At 36.6% G+C, this 21,309-nt stretch overlaps 1 protein-coding gene across 2 annotated transcripts; it reads right to left on the reverse strand.

Moving 5' to 3' along the window:
• Positions 1 to 11,578: 11,578 nt before the first annotated feature.
• On the reverse strand, positions 11,579 to 17,183 carry LOC142543154 (110 kDa U5 small nuclear ribonucleoprotein component CLO). Of its 2 annotated transcripts, none has more exons than XM_075650233.1 (11): positions 17,036 to 17,183; positions 16,066 to 16,813; positions 15,294 to 15,362; positions 13,948 to 15,141; positions 13,732 to 13,830; positions 13,505 to 13,663; positions 13,243 to 13,328; positions 12,970 to 13,168; positions 12,585 to 12,695; positions 12,260 to 12,466; positions 11,579 to 11,900 (listed from the first exon to the last, which is right to left on the reverse strand). In XM_075650233.1, exons 2-11 carry the CDS (start codon positions 16,807 to 16,809, stop codon positions 11,802 to 11,804), a joined length of 2,967 nt encoding a protein of 988 aa, XP_075506348.1. In that variant the 5' UTR covers positions 16,810 to 16,813; positions 17,036 to 17,183; the 3' UTR covers positions 11,579 to 11,801. The 2 variants fall into 2 exon arrangements, with proteins under 2 accessions (XP_075506348.1, XP_075506349.1); XM_075650234.1 differs by having other exon boundaries at positions 16,066 to 16,822; positions 17,036 to 17,169.
• Between the last annotated feature and the right edge of the window lie 4,126 nt (positions 17,184 to 21,309).

Below are 21,309 nucleotides of genomic sequence, written 5' to 3' on the forward strand. Positions count from 1 at the left end.
ATTATATTAACATAAACACTTCATTATCTAACACTAAATATATTCTAAAACCCACAGCCTCCCTCCCCCATAACAGCAGCTGCCATTCGAATTTTCCTTCAGCAAACCACTGAGTTTCTCTCAAGGCCTCAAGAAAAAATTCCTTCTCCGCCTCTCCGGTGCACGTTCTGCGTCTCTTTTGTGTGTTTTTTCATGCGTTTATATGCAAAGGCATGCCTAACACCTTTCTTTTCTCATCAATCACATCGTATTAATTATTTTTAATGAAATTTCATGAAAAATATGTTATTTAATGGTTTATTCACATTTTTATGAGTGGCATGAAAAATCTTGATTTTCTTGAGGTAATTCATGTGTTCTTTAATGTTTAAAGGGGCTGCCAGGTTCCAGGCTTGATGGGCATGATCCATGAGTTTATATGTGTCCAAGGAGTGGTTCGAACAGGTCTGGTGTGACAACAGAAAGAGGCCGAACGAATTCTTCATGGTTTGGGTTGGTTGCAGTTTTAGGGTGTGTATAGCTTAGGTGATCGAGGGGCTGTACTTGCAGCTTATGGGCTGTGTCCCGAGGGTTTAGGAGGCTCATATCAAGGCCCTAGATGAGTTAAGAGATGTCTAGTATGGTGCAGCAAGGGGTGGCCGATGAGTTGGTCACGTTCGGGTAGATATAGGGCTCGATCTAGAGAGGGCAAGGACATGGGCTGTGAATGGGCTGGTTGGCCAGGATTAGGATATTCCAGGAGGGTTTGGTTAGGGTCTTAAGAAATCTGGTTTGAGTCGGGGCTGGTATAGTTTTGGCTATGACCGAGCCAAAGGCTTAAATGTGGACAAGGTTAGCCAAAGTGTGCAGAAAATTCAGAGGGTTTCGAGGTTGGTATAGGGGTTCCAAGTGGTCTGGTATTGAGTTCAAATGGACTGGTTAGGTTTTGGTAAGTCATGGTTTAAGTTGGGAAAAGTTTGGTCGAAATTCGGGTTGATTCGGGTTAAAATCGGGAACCCGGTCCATGTTTTAAAACGAATCATATAAGTTTTGGAATGGGCTCGAGATTACGTCTAATAAATGATTACTATTATGTTTTGAGGTGTTTTAAGGAGTTTGGTTGGCTTCGGGTCGAAATTTAGAGGTCGAGGGGTAAAATGGTCATTTAGGGTTTTCAGGGGAAAAATAGTCATTTTGCACTCGGATCGAGTTTCTATTCCTGGAAGCGCCCTGACCAAAAATTTATCATGCTTTTAAATGTTATATGTATCACGAATATAATTTTTATGTAATTGTGAAAATATGTTGCATGCTTGATTTTAAGGAAAAACTATGTATATGTATGATTTTGATAAGTTATAAAAATGATGATGTTTTCGAAGGATGAGACTTGGTTGTGACTGTAAGGCCAAGGCTCAGTTGATAGGTAATACTGTCGCTGATGTCTCCGTCGCCAGGTTATATGTATATGGATCCACCTAATAGAGCTGATATGATAGAGCTGAGCTGATATGATAGAGCTGATACGAAAGTCACAACTAACGAACTAAATTCAATCAAGAATATGTATTCGTATATGATGTTTATGATGAGACATGTTTTTACACGTTATGCATTTATACGATAAGTTTACGTTTACGCTTTTAAGATCATGAAACTTATTTTTATTACAGTACTTTTCACTGTTGCTTGTTATGTATATGTATTCGTTATAACGTTGCAGGTGCGTTGAGTCTTTATACTCACTAGATGTGAATGATGCAGTGAGAATTTTGATCAGGAGACTGGAGGTGCCGAACACTGAGTAGGCAGAGTTGGATGTGCGCACTGCGAAGCCGAGGACCTTTCATTTCTTCTGCATAATATGTTTATGAGACACGGGTTTAAGAATGTTTTGAATCTTGTTACGTTGTCGATTCATCAGAATTTTGTTATCCGATCGAGTTTCTCTTTCAAACCCACAGACTAGGAGATTGATTTCTCTTTAAATACTTAACTAATTGAAGTTATTTTTATTTAGAAGTTAGATGACATTTTAAAAGCATGTTTAAATTATTTAAATGTTTTTTAGCGTGTGCATTTTCCGCCTCAGATTTTTCAAAAAATGTGTTTTAGTAGAATTTTTAAAAATGAGAAGACGTTTCAGTTGGTATCAGAGCAAGGTTCTGTATAGAGTTGTGCCACCGCCAGCTTCTGCAGCTCAACTGTAACACCTCTGACCGATTTTATAAAATAACACAGCGAAAAATTAAAAATTTACTTAGAGGGAAGAAGGATTTAAAATTTTCTTGACATAAAATATTTACAATCAAAATTAGATACATGATCAATCAAGTGTTACACCAAAATACAAAATATCATTTTTGATCATGTCAAAATGCTAACAAAATAGCCTTCTTCCTTCCATCTCTATGCATATGACCTCGGCTCCAATCAACGTCCTGGCTCGTCGCTCTTATCTGCATCACATGAATAACTGAAATGAGTAACAAACTCAGCAAGTGGAACTCTTACATAGCAATGGATACATATCATACTCTGTAAAACATGGCTTTGAAAACATTAAATACCATCAACTCTGAAACATAAATATCATAGCATGAATAACAATAACGATGGTATTTCTCTTTTCTCTGATGGATTAATATCTAAATAGTATCTCTGTCTCTGTACCTATATCCCATCGATATAAATCGATTACTCTGTTGGGATATAAGCCTATGGTCGTTGATCAACTAATTGCATGCAATCTCTGACTATGTATCTATCAATCCAATAAATCATTTAAACTCTTTTTTAGGCATTAAACCAAACACTTTGCATACTCTTTTCTTTTGTATTCCCTTTGACATAATTGAGACATAAAATGCCTCTAATATACAACAAAGTGTATTAATACATAGCATGAATCAAATGGAAGGGAATAACATGTTAAAACCATTGAAACACCATACATATATTATCATGTGAGCACAAGGAAATGAATTCCACTTACAACCAACAAGAAGCTTGATTCTAATCTCTTGGTACAAAACCTACAACAATAAACCATGTATTGCACCATCAATAACCCAATATTCAAACAACCATACCATTAAATCCATAAAACCAACACCATCAACAAACCCATGATTTCCCCAACACCAAAACCCAAGAATAAACAAAACCACAAACTTACCTTAGCTCCTTGAACCCAAAAGAACCTTGTTCTCACTTCAATAATCCAACAATAAGCTTGAATCAAAGAAAGGAAAGAAAGAAATTTAGAACCCTAACTTCCTCCTTGAGCTGCAAACCGAGAAGAGTGGAGAGAATGAGGAAATAATGAGCCAACTCTTGTCTTATATCACTAAAATCTCGAAAACACGCTTTTATTGTACATGCACCGCGGGTGCGCTAGCTTCATCACCGCGGGTGCGCTGAGCGTACTGGACAACCACCGAAAATCTAAAAACGTCGACCGCAGGTGCGCTACAAAACTTACCGCGGGTGCGGTCTAGCCTCTGCCCAAACACCGCGGGTGCAGTGTCTAGCTGACCGCAGGTGCGGTCACCTCTGTAGCCAACAACAAACTTTGCATCTAAAATCGAATTGCAACGTCGCTTCTCCTCATAATTCGGCAACACTCTCAACAAGAAAGTTGAACCTCTATATCATATCTAACCACTTCCATTGAACTCATACCAATTGGCTCAACATACAAATTACCATGAATTAAATCGCAACGACGCTACAATAAAACCACATAACACGTATAACCAACAATGCTATAAACCATAATTCGCAACTCTTAATATCAAAACTATACTTAAACTTAACCAAATAGTCCATAAACATATATTAAATCTTAAATCGTACCGTTCACCAAGCTTAGCTATTACAATCTCCCCTCTTTAGAGGAATTTTGTCCTCGAAATTGACGTCACTGTGCAAACAACTCAGGATACTTCTCTTTCATTTCATCCTCTGGTTCCCACGTGGCTTCTTCAATCAACTGATTCCTCCAAAGGACTTTAACAATGCCGATCTCTTTGTTCCTCAACACTTTAACTTTGCGATCCAGAATCTGGACTGTAATCTCTTGGTACGTTAAATTCGGCGTCAAATCCAATGGCTCGTGACGAAGAACATGGGAAGGATTCGTAATATACTTCCTGAGCATGGAGACATGAAAAACATTATGAACTCTGTCAAGATCTGGCGGTAGGGCTAACCTGTAAGCTCGATCACCAACTATGTCCAAAATTTCAAATGGGCCAATAAATCTTGGACTCAACTTTCCCTTCTTGTCAAACTGCATTACACCCTTAAGAGGTGCAATCTTCAAGAACACGTGGTCGCCAACCTCAAATTGCAACGGCTTACGTCGTACATAAGCATAACTCTTATGTCTCGACTGTGCTATCTTCATTCTCTCTCGAATAACAGCAACAACATCAGCTGTCTGTTGGACCAATTCTGGACCCAACATCTTTCTCTCACCAATCTCGTCCCAATACAAGGTAGATCTACACTTCCTGCCATAAAGTGCTTCATACAGTGCCATGCCAATCGTCGCTTGGTAGTTATTATTGTACGTGAACTCAACAAGAGGAAATTTGGAATCCCAACTACCAGAATAGTCGATAGTACAAGCTTTGAGCATATCCTCTAAAATCTGAATAACTCTCTCTGATTGACCGTCACTCTGGGGGTGATATGTTGTACTGAATGCTAACCGTGTACCCATAGCTCTGTACAAACTCTTCCAAAATTCTGAAGTAAATCTAGGGTCACGATCAGACACGATCGACACAGGAACACCATGAAGTCTAACAATATCTGCTCTGTACTCTTCAGCATACTGGTTCATGGAATACGTTGTCTTGACTGGGAGAAAATGCGCTGACTTGGTCAACCGATCAACTATAACCCAAATAGAGTTATATCCTTTCTGCGTTCTAGGAAGACCAATCACGAAGTCCATTGTAATGTGCTCCCATTTCCATTGAGGAATCGGCAATGATAGCAATGTCCCAGCAGGTTTCTGATGTTCGATTTTCACCTGCTAACAAGTTAGGCACTGAGAAATAAACATGGCAATATCATTCTTCATATCTGGCCACCAATAGAGTCTACGAAGATCCTTATACATCTTGGTACTACCTGGATGTATCAAATATGGCGCGGTATGTGCCTCTGATAAGACGTCTCGCCGAATATCATTACCAGTAGGAACGCATATACGGCCTCTGAATGTCATCAAACCATCTTTATTCATCCCAAACTCTGAATTACCTCTCTCCTCTGCTCTGGCTCTCATCTCTGTCAACTGTACATCAATGGCCTGCTCTCTACGGATTTTGTCCGTCAATGTAGCCCGAATGACCAACGCTGAAAAGCGAGCAATGGTTCCTGGGACTACCAAAGCTATCTCCTCTCGTTGCAAATCTAACAACAATGGCTTCTGAATCATAGAGCTCAAAGAGGAACTTGACTTACGGCTCAATGCATCCGCTACAACATTCGCCTTCCCTGGGTGATAACTAATCGTCACATCATAATCTTTGACAAGCTCTAACCACCGTCTCTGTCGCATATTGAGTTCTTTCTGGGAAAACAAATACTTCAAACTCTTATGATCCATGAAAATTTCACACTTTTCGCCATATAAATAGTGTCTCCAGATTTTCAGGGCGAATACCACAGCTGCCAGCTCCAGATCATGCGTAGGATAATTCTTCTCGTAATCTTTCAACTGACGAGAAGCATAAGCTATAACCTTTCCACGTTGCATCAGCACTGCACCGAGACCCTTCTTCGACGCATCGGTATAAACAACATAATCCTCTGTACCACTGGGCAATGCAAGTACCGGAGCTGTCGTCAACCTATCTTTCAACTCCTGGAATCCATTCTGACATTCATTGGACCACTCAAACTTCACAGTCTTCCTCGTCAAATTGGTTAACGGTAGGGCAATCTTGGAAAAATCTGAAATAAAACGACGATAATAACCCGTCAAACCAAGAAAACTGCGTACCTCTGATACAATGGTAGGGATAGGCCACTTCTGTATCGCCTCGATTTTCATTGGATCAACGGCTAAACCATCCTTCGAGACAACATGGCCTAAGAAAGAAATCTGCTCAAACCAGAACTCACATTTCTTCAACTTATCATGCAGCCTTTTCTCTCTCAACAACTGAAGAACAACTCTGAGGTGCTCTATGTGAAACTCTCTGGTCTTGGAATAAATCAAAATGTCATCGATAAAAACAATGACAAAGCTATCCAAATACGGTTTGAACACCCGGTTCATAAGATCCATGAATACTGAAGGAGCATTAGTCAGACCGAACGACATCACAAGAAATTCGTAATGACCATACCTGGTCCGAAACGCCGTCTTAGGGATATCAGACTCCCTAACCTTCAACTGATAATAGCCAGATTGCAGATCAATCTTCGAAAACACTGTAGCCCCCTGTAGTTGGTCAAAAAGATCGTCTATTCGAGGCAATGGATATTTATTCTTAATCGTCACTTTGTTGATTTCTCTATAGTCAATGCAAAGCCGCAAAGACCCATCTTTCTTCTTGACGAAAAGAACCGGAGCTCCCCAAGGCGAAGAACTCGGCCGAATAAAACCTTTATCTAATAGATCCTGCAACTGAGTCTTCAATTCTTTGATCTCTGTAGGGGCCATTCTATACGGAGCCTTAGAAATAGGAATCGTACCCGGAACTAGATCAATCACAAACTCTACATCTCTGTCCGGCGGTAAACCCTGGCACATCATCCTCAAATACATCAGGGAACTCTCTCACAACATCAATATCATCAATATTCAACTTCACAATTCTATCCATATCAACAATCGAAGCCAAAAACCCATCACAACCTCTAAACAACAACTTCTTAGCCTCAAGACATGAAATAAAAGGTAGGACCAGCGAAGTACCTGCACTAGCAAGCATACCTTCCTTATTTCCATCATCTGCAAATTTCATAGTCTTGGAAACGCAATCAATCACTGCACGATAAGTCGATAGCCAATCCATGCCAAGTATAATATCAAACGCAACCATCGGAATAACAATCAAATCGGCATAAACCACTCGTTCATCAATTTGAACGGAACACGCATACACAATAGACGTCGGGCACAACACATCTCCCGAAGGCAATACAACATTAAACTGGAGGGGAAGAACAGAAGGAACTAAATCCAAAGATCTCAAAAATATTTCAGACATAAAATAATGAGTAGCACCTGTATCAATCAATGTCGTAGCTACTCTGCCTGAAATTAAAATAGTGCTAGAGATCACAGAAGAATCATGGTTTATACCTTCCTTCGTCATGGTGAAGATGCGACCCTGCACCTTCTCTTTACTTGAGCCTCTTGGACAGTCCTTGGCAATATGGCCTGCAGTGCCACATCGATAGCAAGTGTGAGTACCAAATCTGCACTCTCCCCCATGATGCCTACTGCACTTGGGACACAACGGCTTCTCAGGATCAAATGGGACAGTCGGTGCTTTAGAACTCGGCTCTAGCTTGTCTTTCCCCTTAAAACTGCATTTCCCTCTTTGGCTCGAACCTTAACCTCTTTGAGCAATAGCCTGATGCCTCGCCTGTCTCTCTCTAGCAATATCTTTCTCATCTTGCTCAGCTAACAAGGCTTTAGCCACAATCTCTTTAAATGTCACCGCTTTAGACATATTGATGTCCCTTCTGATCTCTGCTCGAAGACCTCTAATGAAATGAGCACCCTTGTCTTTGTCATTGGAGGCAATATATGGGGCAAATAGACAGCTCTCCTCGAACTTCAGAATGTACTCATCGACATTCAAACCTCCTTGACGAAACTCTAAAAACTCAGTCACCTTCCGAGGTCGAAGTGCATCTGGGAAGTACTTGTCATAGAAAAGATCAGTGAAATCTTGCCACTTCAATGCCGGAACATCCACACCTACCTTGGTAGCATTCCACCAAATACGTGCAGCTTTGACTAACATGAATACTGCACAATCAACTCTGTCCTTGTCTTCATATTTGAGATGATCAAAAATCGCCTCAAGTGCTTTGATCCACTCTACGGCCACCAATGGATCAGTGCTTCCTGCAAACTCAGGCGGATCCATCCTCTTGAAAGCAGTAAATATCCCATCGGTTCCAACTGCTTGAGTCACTTGGCCTCTCCCTTGGCCTCTACCTTGACCTGTACCTTGCAAACGGAGCAACTGCTGAATCTGCTCACTGTGAACCTTGGCTTGCTCTTTCAATCTTTCCGAACTCGCCGACAACTCTTGATGAGGAGCTATCCTCACCCTCTGTAGCTTTTCTCTTAGGAGGCATTACTCCTACAATGTGCTCACATAATACATATCAACCAATGACAATAAATAGATGTGGAAGAAGACATACCCGGACTGTTGAAAGTAGACGAAGTCATATGCATTGGTCCGAAGAACGTTGCTCTGATACCACTAAATGTAACACCTCTGACCGATTTTATAAAATAACACAGCGGAAAATTAAAAATTTACTTAGAGAGAAGAAGGATTTAAAATTTTCTTGACATAAAATATTTACAATCAAAAGTAGATACATGATCAATCAAGTGTTACACCAAAATACAAAATATCATTTTGATCATGTCAAAATGCTAACAAAATAGCCTTCTTCCTTCCATCTCTATGCATATGACCTCGGCTCCAATCAACGTCCTGGCTCGTCGCTCTTATCTGCATCACATGAATAACTGAAATGAGTACAAAACTCAGCAAGTGGAACTCTTACATAGCAATGGATACATATCATACTCTGTAAAACATGGCTTTGAAAACATTAAATACCATCAACTCTGAAACATAAATATCATAGCATGAATAACAATAACGATGGTATTTCTCTTTTCTCTGATGGATTGATATCTAAATAGTATCTCTGTATCTGTACCTATATCCCATCGATATAAATCGATTACTCTGTTGGGATATAAGCCTATGGTCGTTGATCAACTAATTGCATGCAATCTCTGACTATGTATCTATCAATCCAATAAATCATTTAAACTCTCTTTTAGGCATTAAACCAGACACTTTGCATACTCTTTTCTTTTGTATTCCCTTTGACATAATTGAGACATAAAATGCCTCTAATATACAACAAAGTGTATTAATACATAGCATGAATCAAATGAAAGGGAATAACATGTTAAAACCATTGAAACACCATACATATATTATCATGTGAGCACAAGGAAATGAATTCCACTTACAATCAACAAGAAGCTTGATTCTAATCTCTTGGTACAAAACCTACAACAATAAACCATGTATTGCACCATCAATAACCCAATAATCAAACAACCATACCATTAAATCCATAAAACCAACACCATCAACAAACTCATGATTTCCCCAACACCAAAATCCAAGAATAAACAAAACCACAAGCTTACCTTAGCTCCTTGAACCCAAAGGAACCTTGTTCTCACTTCAATAATCCAACAATAAGCTTGAATCAAAGAAAGGAAAGAAAGAAATTGAGAACCCTAACTGCCTCCTTGAGCTGCAAACCGAGAAGAGTGGAGAGAATGAGGAAATAATGAGCCAACTCTTGTCTTATATCACTAAAATCTCGAAAACACGCTTTTACTGTACATGCACCGCGGGTGCGCTAGCTTCATCACCGCGGGTGCGCTGATCGTACTGGACAACCACCGAAAATCTGAAAACGTCGACCGCAGGTGCGCTACAAAACTGACTGCGGGTGCGGTCTTGCCTCTGCCCAAACACCGCGGGTGCGGTGTCTAACTGACCGCGGGTGCGGTCACCTCTGTAGCCAACAACAAACTTTGCATCTAAAATCGAATCGCAACGTCGCTTCTCCTCATAATTCGGCAACACTCTCAACAAGAAAGTTGAACCTCTATGTCATATCTAACCACTCCCATTGACATCATACCAATTGGCTCAACATACAAATTACCATGAATTAAATCGCAACGACGCTACAATAAAACCACATAACACGTAAAACCAACAATACTATAAACCATAAATCGCAACTCTTAACATCAAAACTATACTTAAACTTAACCAAATAGTCCATAAACATATATTAAATCTTAAACCGTACCGTTCACCAAGCTTGGCTATTACATCAACCTTCAAGCCTCAAGTCTATAAGCTTTTATATTTTAAATAGTTTATTGCTATCACCTGCATGATTGCATGTTATATGTTTTACAGTGATTTATAGTTCTCCTCATCTACAGGATGTTATTGATTTAATTATATTTTATATGTCTGAATAAATTCACCAAATCTTTTGCCCCTCTCAGCGTTATGCTTATTTCAAATTAAATCTATTTCTCTACGCCTTGAAGTATGAGACGAAAAAAATTGTGCTAGATGTTATTGAAGGAATCTGGGATAACAACCATCAGTTGCGACTGTATGGTTAGATTGTAAAGAGCAATCTGTAAAATATGACAGACACGACACAATGACGTTTCGGTCCAAAAAAGTATGAGGTTTGATTTATTTTACAGAAGAATGTGAGATAAAAAAACGATAAGAATAAAATTTGAATTCCGGACCAAAACAAGTTAATACCAGAAACTATGAGGACTATTTTGGGCTGATTGTGAATAGACCGAAACTATGAGAACATGTTTATGAATTGCTCCAAGTTAACTAAAAAAATTATTCTACTTTTGTGAGCAATTTTCATTTTTATTGGATACGTTATATTTATTTTTAAAATTTTAGAAATTATATTAAAATTAAAATTTTAAAAGATAAATTTTTATGAGATTTTTTATTATAAAATAAATAATTATTTAGGCGTGCTTTTATTATTTTGGAAATTCATGGTATTTTAGAATAATTATTTGATTTTATATTAATGGTAATATCATATCATTTGTGATCATATCATATCATGACACCAATAACCTATCTCATAACATTGTATAGGTAGTACGTATCAGACCAATTATATCTTTAGATCAAATTTTCAATCTCTATTTATTTAACTGAATTTTGACATATACTACAAAAATTAACTAAACCGTCAAAATATGTCCATATTATAAAATCTGTGTTGAAATTTTAGTTACAACTGAAAAACATTATTATTAAAAAATTATAATCCTTTAAAGGCTGGGTTAAGTTTGGTTGATTAGATTGTATAGATAAATAATAGTCATTACTAAAAAATTAGAGTACAACATAAAATAACGGTTAATAAATAATGTTTAATTTTGATTCATTAAATTTAAGAAAAGAAGTTAAATTAAATATTTTAGCCTTTCAATAATTAATAAAAATAAATAAATAATAATATAAAAAATAATATTCTAATTTTATATTGAGTGATGGGATTGATCGAGATTAATAATCAATACATAAAATTATCACAAAATTTTTAATAAAATTGTACTATTTTAACAACCAAACATAACCTAATGTAAGACAAATTGATATCAAATAGAGATCTATATAAAAAGGATAGATGAAAACATCCTTGCTAACCAAGTTCAAGCAAAGTCATGTACTCGCTTTCTTAAAGAGGTTTTAAAATATATAAAAATACTCGTAAGGAAATTAATTTCTCCATTTGTCGATTTAACTCTCCCATAACAAAATATAACATCTAAACAGTAAACAGTAAGAAACCTCAATAATATCATTAAAAAAAACAGAGAAACCTAATTAATACAAAAATACAAACGGAGATATTTTCACAACTTGTGCACAATTTTTGCTTTCCAATAAAATAAGTTGTAATTGGATGCATTAGCCATTAGTCCAGTACCCAATGTTTCAGATCATCTGTAGGTGAAGATCAGCGTCCTGTTGAGCTAGTTCGACAAACATTGCCTCGTCGAAGAATTTATTAATGCTTACATCTTCAGACATTCCCTGGAAAAAAAAAATAATAATAATCCCACTATATTGGTAAGTGATCTTCAACCAACATATAGTCAAGCGCCGTCCCAACTAAACATGTAAGTTTCATCTCCCAAATATTTATTGAGACGTACTCCGGACTTGTCTCCCGGCCCTGTCCTAATTCTTGAGTCCACACATAAAACAATTATCTTCTTTTTAACCATTCTTGTATCCAACTTGGATAGAAAGATGTTTTCATGATGCACGCAGAGATACCAAACGAGCGGTACGGGTGCATGGAAAGTAGAAAATACAGTGTACGATTCCAAGAAAATAAAATTCTTATGCATCACAAATTGGGTGGAGAATGTGGAGACTGGAGGATATACCTTTCGACGCCTTGTCTTCACCATAAATTCACGGGCCAAATGCTGGATTGGAGCTGGTTCCAATGGGCGTAGAACTATACTTTTATCAAGCGGATCTCCAGGGACAATAGCCCAATGATCAAACGCAGATAAGCAGAATGCCTGGCCTTGTGTATGGTACCTTAGGTCCGTTTCAAAACCGAATGACTCTATGACTGGTAAAAATGCCTAAAAGTGTACAAAACAGAAGGATGTCATCCAAGTCAAAAAGGAGCTTAGTCGCACCAAATAATTTGATTATAAAGCAGAAATTAAGTTTCATATGACAAAGAACGAGTTCCCAGACCTTAACAATGTAGACAGGTGTCCCGGGTTGTGGAACATCTGCAGTGACATGGCCACGCCTACGCGATAACACCGTGTATATGGCAGAAACACAGTCAATTGGTGTCTGAATCTGAAATAACAGTTAAAAAATATTTAGTGATACTCTGAAAATTTGTTGCAAGAAATGAGGCATTAATTGATTTACTTATTCGAGTTTCATATTCAGCACACTTCTTGGGTAGTATGGGGTATAATGCTAGCTAATCCACCTACATAGCATTCATATCAACCAGATACAAAATTGCTTAATTTTCGACAAAAAAAGACAATGCTACCTAGTAAACTAAAATTGGCTAACTAAAGACGAGTTTTTAACTCGTGTGAAGATTTAAAAGAATGCTTACTTCTACGTAGTACACTGGTTCCATGAGCCTAGGTGTTGCCATGAGGAAAGCTGAATAAGCCACACGCCGGGCAGTTGGAATAATCTGCCCGGTTCCACGATTCAAAGGCTCAGGTGCAATTTTTGCATCTACTATTTTGAACTTCACATTTCTGATAGGCTCGTCACAGAGTGGGCCTTCTCGAGCCCCCCACTGAAATCTGTCCAAAGTACATTAGGCACAATACTAAAGACAAAACAATCAGGAAAATGCAGGAGTTATAAATTTAATTACCCTTGAACAATAGAATCTTTGACTGCATTAAGCAAACTCTTGTCCACTTCACTTGACAGTGTATCATCTAATAAGATATTAGGTCCCTGCATTTACAAAACTATCAATATTGAAAAAATAGACAAAGCACACGCAAAGAACCAACTCAATCACAGACTTCAAAGGGAGCGCACGCAAAGAAACAACTCAATCACAGACTTCAAGGGCTAGGTCTCCTAAAGTTGATACAAACTTAGTATAGAGCATTGAGTGGAAAGTAAACCTGTTTGTCGGGACCAAATGCCCAAATAGATCGAGCAGCAAGTAGATCCCAATCATATTTTGACTGGAAAAAATCACCAAGCTTTTTCCGAGGCCAATCGATGCTTACAACACCATTCTCAATATCTTCAGCAAGTCCTCTCTCTAGTGGTTCAGCAATCTAGAAATTAACATGTAATAAGTGAATAATTTCTAGAATTACAATCCTCTGTTGGTTTGCTTTCTTACCATGGTAATTTTATTTTTCTTGTTCGGTGTTTCAGCAAAACATTTCATAGAAGAAGACTCCACAACTGTTTCACAGAACGAGACAACCGGATCTGCCACCTGATAAGAGAACAGAAGAGAAAAAGTGTTACCTCTTAGAAGAACTACGATACTTACTAAAGGAAAAAAATCTATCATCAACGATAATAGAAAGGGAAAGAATGAATACACAAGCACCTTCACTTCCACTTCTGAATAGAGCTCCCTAAGGTCCTTCATAATAGAATCCAGGTACAATTCTCCAGTTCCCAAAATAGTATGCTCGCCAGATTCTTCAACCTTTGTAATTGCTAAGGGATAACTCTTGCTAATCTTCCTAAGACCCTCCACCATTTTTGGCAACTCACTAGGATTCAAAGGCTCAGTAGCAGTTTTTACCACAGGAAGAGTGTTGAACTGAAGTGGCCTGAATATGTAGACATCATCATCATACTCTAAATTGCAAAGCGTGGCTGTCTTCATAATAGAAGCATCCACACCTTCAATGAGAACCCAAGAACCAGGGGGAGCCTTGCTTATCGGAATCCTATAACGAGCTTGATAGACCCATAATTTGGTCACTTCTTTCACTGTCATATCCTCCTCATCATCAGGTGAATAGCCTTCTCCCAGCACCCGTACTGTCTGACCAGTCATAATTTCACCACTGTAGACCCTACCAAAAGCATCAAACACGCTGCAATCAGATTTAGGATACAGCTTTGTGATGTTAATGATAAGGGGACCTGACGTATCACAATTCTCCATAGATCGGTAAATAGCGGAATCCTTAGGTCCAGTATAGATGTGCTCAACTTTCCAGGTAGCAGCTTCTTTAGCAGATGGAACATGCTGAACCAGCATGTCAGTAAAACCTGTGGCAGTACCAAATACCGAGCTACATGCCAACCTCAGCAAGGGCCTCACATTCAACCGATAAGCTGCATTACTTAAAGTCACACCAAGCTCACCAAGTGTTGCTTCCACACTCTTCTTATGTTCTCCAATCACTTGGCTGTACAATTTATATAGCGGCTCAAGAACAAACTGGACAAAGGATCGTTCCACCCCACTAACCGGCTGTTTCTTCTTGAAAGTTCGGGTATCGGGATCGAAGTAATAATCACCCCAAAGGCGCAGAGCAAACTTATTGGCATCAAATGGAATACCATGAAGCTTGACATATAGCTTAGCAAATGACTGCAGCGTGAATGACCACCCCGCAGTAGCACTTGCAAAACAAACATTTCCAAGTGCAGGATCAACAACTTGAACACTCCCAGCAGTAGAGGAGGCAGCAGTTATGTGGTTATTGATGACTTCAATCGTGTGCCTTAGCTTGTGGTAGGCATCCTTCGGAGGTAACTTGAGTTCAGTTATCAATCTATCGACCTGACATGCAGATGAACATATGAGCATATTTATTATGAGAATCTCACCATATAGCAATAATTATGCAATAAACAATTACAAATCTGCCACTAATGCACCCAAAAAATGCTGCACCTTTTGTGTATTTTATTTTATAAGGGTGAAGAGATTACCTTGTTTATTACAACTACTATAGGAATGCGTTCCTGGATGGAATGGCGTATAGCCCTCTCTGTATTGACCTGCTAAGACAGTAGATATGGCAATATATATTATAATGCAAGAAGCAGTTTGTAAATAGTTTGAAACACAAATATGACCTGAAACCAACAGATCAGGAGTATTTGGAAATAAGCTTACTGCCAAAGGTGACTGTAATGGGTAATTGGCTAGTAATCATGAATCCATGGCTGATAAATAAATAATTAAGTTTTGAAAATGCAAAGCTAATAAAGGAAAGATAAACCAGAAGGTCTAGAAACAACATTACACCATACTGAAGTAAGGCAAAAAAAAAACAACATGACACCATAAAATATAAGAAAACAAACCAAGTAATATGGTGATATCTATTTACTGAATTTTCGTATCACAGGTAGAAAGAAGGATGAAAGAACACCAGTATTTCAGTGCAACAGAAAACTAAAAGACAAAATTAGCTTCAGTTTTTGTAACAAAGAATCCAAGTAGAATATCACATTATTTTAAAAATTACACGATTTCAATAGCAGCTAAACACATGCATAATCATGCCAAAGTGAAAACAGAGATAAATTTCTACCAGTATATAAACTCAGGGGAAAGTCCAAAAACAATAAACAAAGTAAAAGCATCGGGGCACAAATTATCAGTTATCAATTACTTTCAATCTTGTTCACAATAATTTTCTAAAGAAAATAAAGATCTAGGCAAAATAAATTAAGTTACCGCAAACAATCAACTAACCATGACTCCTTCCGCAGCATCCACAATTAACACTGCACCATCAGCAAGCCTGAGAGCAGCAGTCATCTCATCAGAAAAGTTAACATGCCCTGGAGTATCCATAATATTGCAAAGGTAAGATTTTGAATTGCTGTCCTCAAGAACGAGTGACATTGGAACAGCCTTAATGGAAATCTTCCTCTCCTGCTCATCTATTCTTGTGTCAGTATACCGCATATGCTTCTCACTGTTCTGATCAAAGGTAGATATGTGGTGAGTCTGCTCAACTAACATGTCCATAAATGTCGTCTTCCCATGATGCAAATTGCCAACCAAAGCAACATTCCTAACTAAAGAAGGATTTGACATAAGACCGAGAAGGAACTGTGTTGACACATAAGTTGACGAGTCCTTAACCCCCAGCTCAAACTTGAGATTTTTCACAGGCTGGATAATAGGCTGTTCCAGCGGCTGCTCATCTTCATCCATAACCAAAGTTTCGACTTCTTCACCATAAACCTCCTCTGCAGTTGGATAGTACTTTTTGTCCTCAGCCAGGACAATTTGACTGTCCATATCAACATCTTCAGCAGTGGTTAGCCACCCATTTGACTTTCCAGGCCCATGCTCGTAATCAGACACATGCCCCTCATTCTCTATCCTGTCGGGCAGCTCCTCCTCTTCGTCCTCCTGGTCACTCTCTTGATCTGACTCAATCTCAGGCCCAATATAGTTTCCAAACTCGTCATACAAACTATCATCCATAGTTCTGCAAAAGCTCAATTCATCACCACGCACAAGTAAGTCGTTAAACCTAATAAAATCTAGTCAAAACCTAATTAATACCTTACAAAACAAAGAGTCGCACCTTCACTGACCAAAAAAACCCCCCTAAAATAACAATAAATATCCACAACAAAACAGACCGAACAAAAAGCTCATCAAAATCTCACCAGAAATCAAAATCGAAAAGATAACAGGGAAATGATACCTGCTGCGGTGACGACAGAGGCGACCGAAGGCTAGCCTACAGGTTAGTGGAAAGGGACGACAGAGAAGGGTTGAGCTCCAGTTTATTCAGACCAGTGCTAGGGCTGCGAGGAGGGAACTATTTAGCATTTTTATGAGAGTAATTTCAGATTTTCTCATTTAAAAACTATAGTATTTATCTAAGGAGTTTTCTTAAAATACTAATACATCGACTTATAGTTGCGTTTATAATATTTATTTGGTTTATATTTAAATGAAAATCATATAATGATAAAAAATAGTGAGACACTACACTATAATTTTGATATATAAATTAAAAAATAAATAAAATATAAAAAAATAAAAAATGATCTTAATAAGAATTGTACCTATAACTTAATTTCATGAAACAATGACTATATCCATTGAACTACATATAATGTTATATTAATGTTTTAATATTTTATTAATATATATAATTATTAAAATAGATCATGATACCAAAGTTAGTTAATCTAAGGTATATCAAACTTAATAAAATAATATAGTTTAAGAAATTCAAACAAATTTGAGAAAAAATTGGAAATCAGTAACGTAGTAACTAGTAAATAATATTTCAAAACTGACTCACCAGTCAAGCCCAACGCACGACGTATGAAACCCAAATGTAGGCCCAAAAGGTGTATATATATATATATATAGTACGTTGCCCGTAATTAGAATATATTTTGTATAAATATATATTTATACAGAATAAATCGTACTTGCATTAATAATCGATTTATTTATTGTGATAAGGCTTGCTTGTGTGTTGTTATATTTATTTTAATCAGTCTATTGAGTTTATGTTGATACTGAACTGAAGACAAGGTAACTCTAATATTGTGTTTTAATATTAAAATCACCATCAAATTGGCCATATATTACAGTTTCTTGAGTCTCATCTGATTTCATTATAACTAGTGCACTGACACACACAACATAGTTTATTTGGTTTATTTTAAAATAAGAATCAAAATATAATTATAAGAAATAATGATGGATTACACTGTAATTTTGATATATGAACTAAAAAAATAAACAGAAATAAGAAAGAGAAAAAAAAAAAGCAAAGTAGGAATTGAACATACAACTTGATGCTTAGGAAAATAAAGCTCTATCTGTTAACCTACACATGACTTACATTAAATTTTTAACATTTTACTAATATATATAATTATTAAAACATACCATGAAACTTAAAGTTAATTATTTTAAGAGTTTCAAATTTAATAATATAGTATAGATAATAATAATAATAATCATAAATTCTAATTCTAAATGTGCACAACTCAAATCTGTATCCAGTAGCTTATCCCTCTTGACTTCAATTATTTTTTTATTATTATTACAGTTTATAAATTCCACCTCTAATTTGCACAACTCAAATCGGAATCCAATATTTTATCCCTCTTGACTACAAATTTAGAAAATATTCAATTTTAGCCCATAAGCTTTTTAACAATAATTTTCTCCAAGATCCTAACAATATTTGGGCCTGAGTCTAACTTTTAAAAAGAAGCCTATGAATCATGATGTGTGTCCATATTTTTTTTAGTTTCATAGCAATTTTTCAAATTAAATCAATACGTTAAAGACAATATAAAAAACTAAATGAATAAAAATATCAAACATGTCCAAAATGATCACTAAAAAACAACGCCTGACAGTTTTAGAGCTAAAAATATTAATCAAGTCTGTATAATCAAGTTGTTCAGTAATTTCTTTCTCAATCGATAACATAGTCAATCCATTCAATCTTTCTTGTGACATGGTTGATCGGAGAAAAGTTTTGATGAACTTCGCTCTGCACTTGCTACTGTGATCGAGACAGTTAACAAGATTTTATAAGCAATATGAGCATTTGGGAAACACTCATCCATTTTCTTCAAGTAATTCAATACATCAATGGCCGATTTTGTTTCTGAGCACCTTAAGAATGTTAACTCCGAAAATAAATCATCCCCATTAATAGTTGATAATAAATATTGTTTTTTCTTGTGAAATTAAAATGAATTATGTTTTATTTATTGTTTATATGTAGTATGAAACTCAAAATCGGATTCAAACCAGGAAATTTTTAACTTTTTTTAAAAAAATTTTAAATTTGTGTCATTCGAATCCTTTTGGAAATACCAGGAAAATTTTCATTATGAGCTTCTTCAACATTCTGCCTACACCTTATTGCTTGGATCCATCTCAGAAGTGCAGCCTAGGCAAATTTTGGGCTACTAAATTTTGGACATTCTGCCTACACCTTATTGCTTGATCCATTAATATCATTTTTAATACTCCAAAACATGACATAGCTTTTGGACAACAAAGATGGTTTTGGGCTATCTAGTATTACATATAAAAAAAAATTTAAAAATTTTAGGCTCCAAAAAAGAGATGAGCCTGAGTCATTAGACTCATTTGACTCTGAATAAGCACGGCCCTGCCTAATGGCAAAGGTGAGGCCTCAAGACCCGAGTGGTCTTGGGTTCAAATTATTAGCAAAGATAGAGAAGATCAAATCACAAAAATTAGTCTATTTTATTCAAATAATCTAAAAATAAAAACACGATCAGGATTATTTTATATATTTAATATGAAACAATTAGTTATACTACACCAAGGATTGGATATTACTCTTGAAGCGTGTTTTAACAATTTTTTTTTTATCAGAATACAATAATCTCAAATGAAATCGACTTGGAAAATTACATAAAATCTAAGATTTTCTCTTTCCTTGCCTCACCCTAAAGGAACGTAAATTTCAATAATAACTTTTATAACTCCCTTTTCAAAATCACCCATTTTTATCTTCTCTCCCCTTGTGAATGCAAATGACTCTCCCTATCTTAATTGGACTTTGGGCCTTCTGCTGTAAACCATATAAATTGGGCTTCTGTCTTGCCCCATGGATATATATTGGGCTTTCTAGTGTAAACCCTATAAATTGGGCTGCTCTCTTGCCCCATGGTATTAAACCCTATATCTCCATCTCTGTCAATGCCAACCTCGTCAACAAGAGTTGTCTCCTCAAGGATAAAGTTTGGAAACTGAATTTTGATTTCCTCTGCTCTCTCCCATGTTGTTTCTCTTGTGTTTTGCCCTCCCATTGAATTAAGACTTGCTTAATTTGTCCATGCCCATGTTTAATTCTGCGCACTCCCAACACTTTATAAGCTGGAGTATAGGAGGATGGAAGAACACCGAACTATAATTCCTTTGGGAGTCGAGATTCAACTTAATAACTTTACCTACTCTTTTCAGCTATGATGCATGGAAGACTTGTGAATCCTTCCATAATTTGGAAGTTTCAGCTTATAGGAAACTGCTCCAACCTCTTGTAACACTTGAAATGTCCATAAAGCCATGAAACTAACTTTTGATTCAACCTCCAATTTAGTGTTTGTTGTCTATGAGGACGTAACAAACACAAACCCTAAAGAATTTCATTTGCTAAAATGTGTTTTTTTATATCCTCGGTGGTTCATTCCATGCGAGGATTTTCAATCATTGGAGGTGCACCCTCAGTACCAACAATTGCAATATTGAAATTCATTATCTTTATTGATCCATCATTGAATACAAAGCACGTATCATTATCTTGAGCAAAAAAGTGTTCTTGGCACACACTTATCCTCTATAACAGATCATCGAGGATCATTTTGTGTTATCTTTATAACTCTAGCCGCCCAAGCTATTTGTTGGAAGTTTTTGAAGTTTTATATGTTTGAACGTCTGAACCGAGAATTCCATAGACAACTAGATATTTAATTGTTATTGTGGTGATACTAAAAGTTTCAGTATAAGCAGTGATAAGTCCTAGTTGAAGTGGGTTTGTACAAATATTATATAAATCAAAGTCTTTTAGTGGACAACTTTCTAAGTAGAAGAAAGGGAGACGTGGAAAGATATTGCTTTTGAACTTCCATAAAAAACTTGTGTCATTTAATTCAAGTTTTATATTTCTGTCTATCTTAATTATATAAATAGTTGCTTTGTTAAAAGATTTTTTAATATTAAATATATATCATTACTAGTCTAGTCGAATCATTTCCTCACTTAAAAAAAATTTTCAATTGTCTAGTTATGTCTAGCCGTTAAAAAAATGCTTTAAAAACTGACAAATGTTAAGGTCATCTCGAGTTTTCAAAGAAAATTTTAAAGTATTTATTCACCATCCTCTAAACAATTTTTTTTAAAATTCTAATAAGTGTTATCAGAGCGGTTTTTCTTGGACTCCGATATTTTTATATATTTAAATGA

This window comes from Primulina tabacum, chromosome 4, assembly GCF_025594145.1.
Source record: "Primulina tabacum isolate GXHZ01 chromosome 4, ASM2559414v2, whole genome shotgun sequence".
Taxonomy (NCBI): domain Eukaryota; kingdom Viridiplantae; phylum Streptophyta; class Magnoliopsida; order Lamiales; family Gesneriaceae; genus Primulina; species Primulina tabacum.

Coding starts and splice junctions, on each gene's coding strand:
- LOC142543154 (XM_075650233.1), bottom strand. CDS start 16,809: ATGGATGATAGTTTGTATGACGAGTTTGGAAACTATATTGGGCCTGAG. Junction 12,696..12,969: donor AACCAGTGTACTACGTAGAA/GTAAGCATTCTT, acceptor CTGTTATTTCAG/ATTCAGACACCAATTGACTG. Junction 11,901..12,259: donor TGAAGACAAGGCGTCGAAAG/GTATATCCTCCA, acceptor TTTTTTTTCCAG/GGAATGTCTGAAGATGTAAG.